This window comes from Myotis davidii, unplaced genomic scaffold (genome assembly GCF_000327345.1).
Source record: "Myotis davidii unplaced genomic scaffold, ASM32734v1 scaffold208, whole genome shotgun sequence".
In the NCBI taxonomy this organism is placed as follows: domain Eukaryota; kingdom Metazoa; phylum Chordata; class Mammalia; order Chiroptera; family Vespertilionidae; genus Myotis; species Myotis davidii.
This window is the reverse complement of record NW_006299706.1, coordinates 2460638-2470930: the sequence shown is the minus strand read 5'-3', so window position 1 is coordinate 2470930 and position 10293 is coordinate 2460638. Positions and strand designations below refer to the sequence as shown.

General features: G+C 60.4%; 1 protein-coding gene across 1 annotated transcript in view; it reads right to left on the bottom strand.

Moving 5' to 3' along the window:
- Positions 1–10293, bottom strand: part of PEAR1 (platelet endothelial aggregation receptor 1) — a 28280-nt gene that overhangs the window by 17151 nt on the left and 836 nt on the right. Inside the window, exons 2-10 of the mRNA XM_015571688.1 lie at positions 6270–6392; positions 3875–4055; positions 3601–3644; positions 2851–2985; positions 2025–2117; positions 1477–1720; positions 680–800; positions 126–262; positions 3–45 (exon numbers count right to left, since the gene is read on the bottom strand). Of these exons, the coding sequence (XP_015427174.1) occupies positions 3–45; positions 126–262; positions 680–800; positions 1477–1720; positions 2025–2117; positions 2851–2985; positions 3601–3644; positions 3875–3990 (933 nt within the window). The 5' untranslated portion in view covers positions 3991–4055; positions 6270–6392. The remainder of the gene's footprint in view (positions 1–2; positions 46–125; positions 263–679; positions 801–1476; positions 1721–2024; positions 2118–2850; positions 2986–3600; positions 3645–3874; positions 4056–6269; positions 6393–10293) is intronic.

Below are 10293 nucleotides of genomic sequence, written 5' to 3'. Positions count from 1 at the left end.
ACACAGTCCTGTCCGAAGTGGCCCACCGGGCACTCCTCTCGGCACCTGGGCGCCCAGCGGAGTGAGCCTGGGCACGCCCACCCTCCTGCCTGTCCCCACCGCCCAGCCCTCACAAAGCCACTCACCGCTCCCCCGTGTAGCCAGGAGCGCAGCTGCACTGCCCGGTCAGCGGGTTGCAGAGGCCCCCGTTGTGACAGCGACATTCCTGGGAGCAGTTGGGTCCATGGAAGCCCTGGGCGCAGGGCAGGGTGCAGATGGCGCCCTGTGGAGCGAGAGGTTGACAGATTCCCTGGCACCGGGTCTCCCACTGGTTACGGGACCCTGAATACTCCCGCACCAGGAGCCCTCAAACCCCTCCAGGGCCCACAAGCCACCCATGTCACGTAGACCAGCGGTTCTCAACCTTCCTAACGCCGCGACCCTTTAACACAGTTCCTCATGTTGTGGTGACCCCCAATTTCATTGCCACCAATTGAACATAATGAAAGCATAGCGATTAATCACAAAAACAATATGTAATTATATATGTTTTCCGATGGTCTTGGGCGACCCCTGTGAATGGGTTGCGACCCCCAAGTTGAGAACCGCTGACGTATACCCTCCTTCGAGCCCTATCAGACCCTCCTGCAGGATTGTTCCCAGGCCCCCACCCCGACTCAACAGGCCCCACCCTTCATACCATCCAGCCAGGTGGGCAGCTGCAGGAGCCTCGGGAGGCCTCGAAGACACCCCCGTTGTGGCAAGGAGAGGTGCTGGGGCAGTGGAAGCCAACAGTGTCCTGGAGACAGGGCACCTCACAGCTGCCGGGCAGAGCAGGCGAGGTCAGTGTGGGTCAGTGTGAGCAAGCAGTACTCGCCTCCCCCTTGCCCCTAAGGCCTGACTTCAGGGCTCCGTGAGCATGCCCCCTTCCCCGCCCCCCCACCCCCTTGTAGGGGACTCAGGCATCAGAAAGCAAAGCTTTCCAGGTCTGGAAATGGCGGGGACACAGCACCACCAGGAGGCCCCAGACACCGGTCCACCTCCACCTTGGAGCGTGCTGTTCCTTCTGGGGGAGCCCCTGCCTGTGTGGGGGCCTCAGCTCCGGAGCTCCTCCCTGCGGCCGGTCGCGGTTCCCACCCAGTGAACCTTCTCCTTCCGGGGGCTCCCCGCTCTCCCCGGACAGGCCTTGCCATGGGGCTCCCTGTCTCAGCCCCACTTTAGGACACGCTTCCACACACAGGCTCTCTCGTGTTATCTGCACAGGAACCTTCCCACGTGGATAACGCTGTTGCCACCGCACAGACAGGAACCAAGCTCACAAAGTCAATGATTTGCTCAAGGTCACTCGACCAGTGAGGGCAGAGCAGGAACTAGGATCTCGGCCCCTTGACGCCACCCCTACATTTGGAACCCGTCGGAGTTCCCGCCTATGTCCATGTGTGCCAGTGCGGTCCTGTGCCTGTGACCCCACTAGTGTGCTTGTCCCCCACTACGCACCTCGGCCCCGTTCTCTCTGGGGGGCAGAAGCAGGCTCCAGTCTGGGGGTCACAGGGTGCCCCGTGGCAGTTGCAGGAGAGCTGGCAGGCAGGGCCATAACGGCCAGGGGAGCAGGGCTGAAGGCAGTTGGGGGGCTGCAGACCAGAGGGGCAGGAACATGCCCCACTCTTGGGGTCACAGGAGCTGCTGTTGCCACAGCTGCAGGGCTTGTCACACTGTGGTCCCCACACTTCCGGAGAACAGTCTGTGAGATGAGGAGGGTGGGAGAGGTTACCAGGGGTCTCACCCCCCACCCCAGCCTCCAGTTAATCCCTGTCTCTGTCTCCCACCCCCCACAGACGCCATGTCTGGCTTGGCCCAAACTCTACCACATCCCCGGAAAAGGCAGCGTAGAGCAGCGGTCGCCAACCGGTGACCCATGAAGTCTGAAAGGTTGGCGACCGCTGGCGTAGAGCACACCCCAAAGGGGCTCTGGTGGGAACTGCCCCGGGGGCGCAGGCACAGGCTATGAGGGTGTGCCCGAGGCCCTGCAGTCACCAGCCACTCACCACTGGAGCAGTCGTCACCTCGCCAGCCTGGCACACACTGGCACTGATTGGGGGCCACACAGCGGCCATGCACACACTCCTGGACACAGAGCGCTGGGGCAGAGACGGGGGAGTGGGAAGAGGCTGGCACGCCTGCCCGCACCACCTTCACACTCTGAAGTCTGACCCCACCTCCCTCCCACACCAGGGCCCGGGGCTCTCTAAGCAGCACGTCTGCCTCCAACACGCAGAAAGGCTGAGGGACAAGGATTCCGGGCTCCCAGGCCCCCCCGGGAAATTCTCGAGGCCCCTTCCTTGAGGAAATGGGGAGAGGGTCCTCAGGTAGCAACTAGACAGGATGCTGTCCAGAGAGACCGGGGTCCAGGTGGGTCAGGCTTGGCAGGGGCTGGTGATGGCCAGAGGTGTGGCAAGCAGGCCCCAGTCTGGGGGTTTAGGGTGTTGGGGGGTGGGAGGCAGGGACAGGAGAGACTGAACAGCAACAAGTCAGAGACAGAGAGACAGGGACAGGAAGAGACAGTGACAGACGCAGACACGACCCTCCCCCCCACCCCACCCCCCTCACACACTCAGTGAGAGACACAGGCAGACCAGAGACAGAGGGAGAGCACAGGAAGACAGGCGGCAGGACAGACTGCTGAGGGGCATGAGGAGGGAGGGGAAAGGGGTCAGCTAGTGGCAGCAGCTGTGTCCTTAGGGACAACGCCAGGTGAGCGGGAGGAGGGGGACACCCAAAGGGCAGAGGAGTGGCCCTACCCTGCTGGATGCAGGGAAGGACTAGAAAGGGTGGGCTGGGCCCCTCCCATCCCACGCCCCACCCAGGACTCACGCACGCAAGCCTCACGGCTCTCGTAGAAACCCTGGCAGCACTTCAGGCGCTTCCGGTGGTCCGTCTTCACCACCTGGCGGTAGACAGTCCTGTAGACAACCCTGGGGAGGCCCGGAAGGGCCGTCAGTCTCCCTGCTGAGCCCCCCCCCCCCCATACAGAGCAGCACTGTGGGAGGCCTGGGGCCTGTCCAACCCTCTGGGCTGGGAGAGCTAGACCACACCAGCCCCTGAGGGCCCGGAGGCCAGATGCTTCCTCCAAACTCTAAAGGTTCCTCCAGAGAAAAGAATGAGGGTGTGTGGGAGCAGGGGCAGCCCATCGGGGTGGGGGTTAGGAATTTCCTAGCTGTTTTTGAGCAGCTCTGAAGGCCTCTTCTGGTTTTATACATTTTCTCCTGTTAGAAACTATCAAGCACGGGGGGGTGGGGGGGTGGGGGTGGTGAGAAGCAGGGGTGTGAAGTTTGGCCACAGTGAGGAGTCACCACCCCAACATTTGGGCTTGCTCCCCCAAACCTAGAATGAACCCTCATCCTGCCCTCCAATCTGAGGGGATCCTCCCGGAATTAGAATATTCCTGGGGCCCCCCTCTTCCCCATCAGAGCCCCTTCTCACCCTATAGGACCAGAGCTGGCAATGTTTCCTTCCTCCTCTTCCCATGCAGGGAGATGGAGCTAGAGCCCACTGGTGGGTTGCAGCATTTCTGGCCGAATCCTGCCCTAGGCCTCCCACCCCCACACAGAAAATGGCTCCCACTCTGCGCCCTGTCCTGCAGCCAGACTCCCACCCAGACCAAGGGACTGGGATAAAGAAGGGACAGACAGGGTCAGAGCTGGGATGGAGATTGAGACTAGGTCAGAGATGGGGAGAGAGTCAGAGGCAGCCATGGAGGGGAGGAGAGAGCAGAGCAGAAACAGGCAGGAAGTGAAGGCTGGAGGGAGGGCGGGAGGTCAGGGAAGAGGGGCTCTAGTGGGGAGAATGGGGAGCCTGGGGCTTGGAGCCCTTGAGGTACAGCAGGGGCCCCTCTCACCTTTCCCAGAAGCTGCAGGTATTGGGGTCATTGGGTTTGAGGGTTCCAGCCAGCCCCAGGCCCAGGGCCAGGAGGAGGGAGCGCAGAGGTGGCGACATTGCAGAGGCCTGCGACATGACGTGGCCGGCGAGGGGCACTGCAGCCACAGCCTAGACTCTGAGGACCCAGCCTCTGCGGAGACCTGAGCAGGTGGCAGAAGGGAACAGGCTGCTGCCTCTGCCTCCCCTGCCCCCTGCGCCCTGGCCCAGCTCCAGGGTCTCATTCCTGACTGGGGGTGTGCCCGTGCTCACACTGCCTCCTCTGCGTAGCCGTCCTCCCTCCGTTCTGCACCTTGAGTTCTCACCTTTCAAGGTCTAGTCCAGGGGTGGGCAAACTTTCTGACTCGAGGGCCACAATGGGTTCTTAAACTGGACCGGAGGACCGGAACAAAAGCATGGATGGAGTGTTTGTGTGAACTAATATAAATTCAAAGTAAACATCATTCCATAAAAGGGTACGGTCTTTTTTTTTTTAGTTTTATTCATTTCAAACGGGCGGATTCGGCCCGTGGGCTGTAGTTTGCCCACGGCTGGTCTAGCCCCAAGTGCCACCCTTGCATCTCTGCTCTGCTCCTCGATAGAAATTCATTAGAAGAAGGAGGAATGGGAGAAGAGTGTGGCAGAAGGAGACACACACACACACACACACACACACACACACACGCACTCGCACACGCACACCACTGTTCCAGTGCCTATTTCCTGATCATGGCCTAGGGGCAGGGACCAGTGCCTTTTCTTTCTGAATCTCCAGCCCCAACCCAGCCCAACCCGGGGCACTTGGATATTTACACCAAGATTCGAAACTAGAGCCCATGGGGGCACGTTAGGAGGGAGGCAGACTTGGGCTCAGTTGGAGGAAGAACTTTCTAACCGTCAACGCAGCTCAGGAATGGGATCAGCAGCCTCGGTGGTGAGCGCCCATCGCTGGATGCATGCAGGCAGAGGCCAAACCGCCCTGACCGTCGTCGTGGCAGGCTTCCCGCGCTATGGGATGGAAGGAGGTAGGCTGGGCCCAGTTGACCTTGAAGGCGGCTCCTCCCAGCCTCTGGCGTGTTGGCACCGCTCAGATGGACCCAGGAGGACCCATGGTGCTCAGCTCCCAGCTCCTGATGTCATATAAGTAGCTTGAAGTCAGGCACGGGGGATTATTTACACCAGGGGTCCTCAAACGTTTTAAACAGGGGCCCAGTTCACTGTCCCCCAGACCGTTGGAGGGCCGGACTATAGTTTAAAAAAAAAAAAACTATGAACAAATTCCTATGCACACTGCACATATCTTATTTTGAAGTAAAACACCAAACGGGAACAAATACAATATTTGTATTTGCATGTGGCCTGCGGGCCGTAGTTTGAGGACCCCTGGTTTACACCATGGAAATTGGCAAACACACATCAGGCCGGCCGCACACAAACACACACCAAGTCAGCGCATCACTGCACCCAACTCCAAGAGCTGTCACCCGAGGGGGCCCCCAACCTGGCCCCGGGTTTAACCACCCGAGGGGGCCCCCAACCTGGCCTCGGGTTTAACAAAAGCCCCCATCAGCCATCTGGAAATGGACTCCTCTCCATCTCCTCCACCCCTAGCCTCGCCCGGTGGGTGGGAAGCGGGTCAGGACTCAGATGAAGTCTGTTCTGGGAGGCTGAGCTCCAGAGTGGCCGCCCCCGCTGCTGGTTTCAGATTCCATGTTTAATGTTCCTAAAACTTGCCCTGGTTCCTGCTCTCACCTCCCAGAGGCGCCACATCTGCTTCTGATTTTGGAGCAGCAAGGTCGGCCGCGGGCCCCTTGGACCCCTGAGTATCTCTGGAATGTTCGATGCCTGGCCCCACCCCATACCCCCCACCCACACACTCCCAGGGGCCCCAGAGCTGCTCCCAGCTCCGGTCAGGGCGGCCCTCCTTCCCTCTGTCTCACTGGAAGGACAGACCCCACACAAGGGCGGCACCTCTCCTCCCGGTGGCCTCCCTCCCACTGACAATCTTTTTTAAAAAATATATATATTTTATTGATCTTTTTACAGAGTGGAAGGGAGAGGGATAGAGAGTTAGAAACATCGATCAGCTGCCTCCTGCACACCTCCTACTGGGGATGTGCCCACAACCAAGGTACATGCCCTTGACCGGAATCGAACCTGGGACCTTTCAGTCCGCAGGCCGACGCTCTATCCACTGAGCCAAACCGGTTAGAGCCCACTGACAATCTTTACCCTCGCCCTCTGGTCCCACAGAGCAGCAGTCCGACCCCCACCCTGGCTACTGTCCCATCAGCTCCCTGGGTTCACATCTCCCCCTCGGGCTTTTGTGCTTCCTCCCCCCAGGCCTCAGGGCCACTAACTCACTACAAGTAACTCACCACGCCCCTACAGCACCCGGAAATCAGGGGAGCCCAGCACTGTGCTGTCTTGTCGTGTGGTAGGCACCGCGGCCTCAAGGCCAGAGAGTGTCCTGGGGGACCCTGGCGCTCAGGATATGGAGCCTGGAAACAGGAAGTGGAGATGAGACAGACTGTGCATTTGGGGGAGGGCAGCAGGGAGTGGGGTGGCTCCATCTTCCCACTGCCCTCCATGTGGGAGGTGGGGGATCCCTCCTTCCAGTGGCTTCAGTCTGAGTGGGTGAGGGGACTCGGCCTGTCCTCTGGGACCAGTAGTGTCCTTCAGATCCCATAGCCTGTCCCAGTGCACCACCGCCCTCCCAAACAGAGCTGGCTCCTTCCCCAACGTCCCCAAGCTGCTACTCCCTCTGTCCCTGCCCCTGCCCTGCTCTAGCCACCTTCCCGGCCCAGTGCCTACCTCCAGGGCTCGACCTGTCTGCTCCCAGCTGACCTCCCACTTCTCCCTCCAGTGCTCAGCAGCCAGGGCCAGGGGCAGGCCCCTGAGCCCCCCACACATCACCCTGTCCACATTCCACTCTTGCTGAGCCCTCCCGGTGGCCCTGGCATGGGACCCTTGTCCTCAGGCTGGAACTCGATCTGTCTGGATCCAGGACCTTCCCTGGGTAAGCCTCAACTCCAGCCACACCAGGACCCCAGGCTCCCCCTGGCTGGGATCTGTCTCCAGTGAGAGGCCCCAGTGAGGTGGGGAAACCTGCAGCAGGAAGGATAGCGGCAGGAGGAGGGGCCTTGCAGATTGGGCTCCTGGCCCACAAAAAGTCCATCTTCCATTCATGCCCTCCTCCCACCATGTCCTCCTCCCACCGTGCCCTCCTCCCACCATCAGCCCCTCCCACCAATCCCTAGAGGAGATGGCTCTTCAGGGGCTCTCAGAGGCCTGGAGGTGGGCAGGGAGCGTGAGGATAGCTGGGCTTGCATGCAAAGGGCCTCATGGTAGGACGGGAGTTCGGAGGAAGTATCAGCTACTTGGTAGTGGGGCTGGAAGCCAGGGTGTGGTCTGGGAGACCAGTGGGTAGTCAGCAGGGAGTGGGGAGATGGGATGGGGAGCCTGGAAGGGAGGAGAAGGGTTTGGCCGAACCTGCCTCAGCCCCTGAGGAGGGTGCCCAGGCCTGACCAGGGGCCCAGAGCCCCAGCCTGGCCTCCCAGGCTTGTTCCCTTCTGAGCCTTTTTGTTCCCGAGGGGCAAGGGTGCCTGAGGCCCTGGTCCATTCTCTCCCGGCCCCTCCAGTCCCAGCAGCACTGGGCCCGTGTGATTACATGAGCCCCTCAAGGGGGTCAAATCAGACAACTACTGGCGCCCCATCCCACCCCAGGGGCCCTCAATTCATTCACTGAGATGTGCCCCCAGGACCCCCCACTGCTCCTTCTCATGCCGAAGGCCCCTCCCCCCGCATAATCCCCCCGTCCTCCACTGTGTCTCTGGTTTGAGGGACCCAGACCCCTTCCCTCACAAGAACGATAATGTGACCCCACACGTGGGTCACAGTGTTGAACAAGGCAGGGTGCTGAGCGAGTGACAGGGCTCATCTTACTTAAAGCTTATCTATCAGCCCAGCGCGGTCGGATTGTTACTCACTTTACAGATAAGGACACACAGGCGCAAGGAGGGCAGGCACTTGCCCAAAGCCACACAGCCAGCAGCACCAGAGCCCAAAGCCACACAGCCAGCAGCACCAGAGCTGGTTCCAGCCTTTTCGGAGCCCAGGCAGGAATCCCAGGGGCTTTGTATCTCTTTTTTAAAAGCCTCCGTGGTGGAGAGCAGGGAAGCCTGGGGGGCGAAGGGGACGGGGGCTGCAGCAAGGACAAGCCAGAGGCGTGGGAACGGGATGTGTTTACAGTCAAGAATGAGCTGACACGTCTCTCCTCCACCTCGAGATGCAAAGCAGCTGGGCTCCAGGCCAGGCCCCCAGGCCCCAGTCCTGTCTGAGCGGCCCCAGCTTCCCTGCCCTCTCTACCCCCAAGCCCACACCGAGCCCAGCCCCGCTCATCCCTCCTGCTCTTCTCCAAGCTCCGCCTGATTTTCTCCAGTGGGGAGCCCGCTGCCCTCCTTGTGCCACAGCCCCTGCTAGGAGGAGGGGGGTGGGGCGAGGCCTCTGGGAGAGTACCTAGCAGACAGAGGATCCATTTCTATGGAGAGCAAACGGCGGGCGCGGGGCTGATGGAGTAGGCCAGCAAGAAGACCTTCCGCACCGTCCATCCCAGCTTCTCTCCTCTGGGAAGTGGCGCAGCAAAGGACGCCCTCTGTGTTCTGCATCCCCTCCCACCCGGCTCACGCCCGGGTATGCACCCCGTCTATAACATGGGGAGGAGAAGAGTTCTTCCCTTGGTAGGGTTGCTGGGCAGACTGAAGTCTGAGTTAGTGCAGATAATGCACTGAGAGCCCATATATAATGAGCTCAGTTAGCATCAGCTGTCTCAGCCCTGCACCCACCGCGTCCCCTGGCACTGTCATCCCCTTCGAGTGTTAATTCCCGGAAAAGCTGTGTGTTTTTCTGAAGAACCCCCAGCATGATCAGGAATAGGAATAGGGCCCTAGATGCTGACAGGAAGAGAGGAACTGGGGGTGGGGGGCCTGCCCTGATCCCCCAGACCTAACCCCCAGAACCATGGGCTGACCACCAGATACCTCCTCAGGCCAAAGGCGCTGACCAGCAAGGTTGCCTAGATTCTGCTTCCCAGCCCTCAGCCCGAAAACCACCTCCAACTCCTTGGGTGGCTCTGCCGGCCCCTTCCTCTCTCTCTCTCTTTCTCTCTCTCTCTCTCTCTCTCTCTCTTTCTCCCCTGTGTATGTGAGTCCCCTCTCCCTCTCCCCCTCCTCTTTGGAGTTTAAAGGTTCCAGTACTCACAAGCTGTCACCGGCGATATGACCTCAGGCGGCAGTTGAGCCCTGTGAGCCTCCACTTCCTTGTCTGTAAAGTGGGAGAATAACTCTCATGTCCCAGGGCTCAGTGAGGGTTTCTCGGTCTCTCCTTCCTCTCCTGCACCAAGGCTGCCGTGTACAGTTGTGCAGAATGGTCACTGCACCAGGGAATCTGCCTTCAAGTGTGAGGCGGAAGCTGAACTCCAGCCATGACCCGCTCACTGAGCCATGTGCCTTAGCTTGGGGCCCAGGCTGCCCTGCCTTGAATCTCCTGTCTTCCTGTCTCTCTCCCAGTCTCTGTGTCTGTTGCTCTGTGCCCTTTCCTAACTTATCTTTGCCATGGAGATAGGAACCCTCAGGCCTCTCCACTCAGTGAGATCCCAGGCTGAAGACTCCCCCTTCCTCCCACACAGGAATGTGCTCCGACCCAGCTCTACACGCCACCCAGTGCACACATACCCACGCTTGCACATGCGAGCTCAGAGCCCCTCCTATGTCCAGCCAAGCCAGGCCGCCGGCACACCAGGCATGTCTGCCGGATGGAGGGACAGGAAGCCTGCACGCTCATGTTCGTGCCAGAGGCGGGGCGGGAAGGGGGCAGGGGTGAGGGGCTGGCCTTATGCTCTCTGTGGCTCAGGAAACAGAAGCTAGAGGGTCCTCAGCCCGACCTGTTTACTCATCAGGAAATAGGGAAACTGCAGGGATCTGATTCACCAAACGCCTCCCCGCCTGCTGGAGGCTGGCGCCAGTCCCCAACCTCGCCACCACCCGTAGGTGCTAGTGACTGTCACCCCCACTTCACGGTGAGACGTGGGGTCTCGGGTAGGATGACTTGCCCAAGGACTGACTGGTTGTCAGAGGCGACTGCAGGACCAACATCCCCTTGGAAAACCAAAGCAGTGGGTGGAGAGTAGCCCCTGAGGCGACACAGGCCCAGGAGCCACGCTTTCCAGTGGAAAACTCCCCTCTGGCCCACCGCCAATGGGTGCTCATCGCCTCCCCAGGTACCCTCAGAGAGCGCCCCTTAACGCCCCCTGTGGCGGCCCACACCAGAGCAAAGGGCTCCACGGGGGGAGCCCCACCAGATGTCCAGCCTCAGGGCCTCTGCCCTGGGCTCCCACCACCCTGC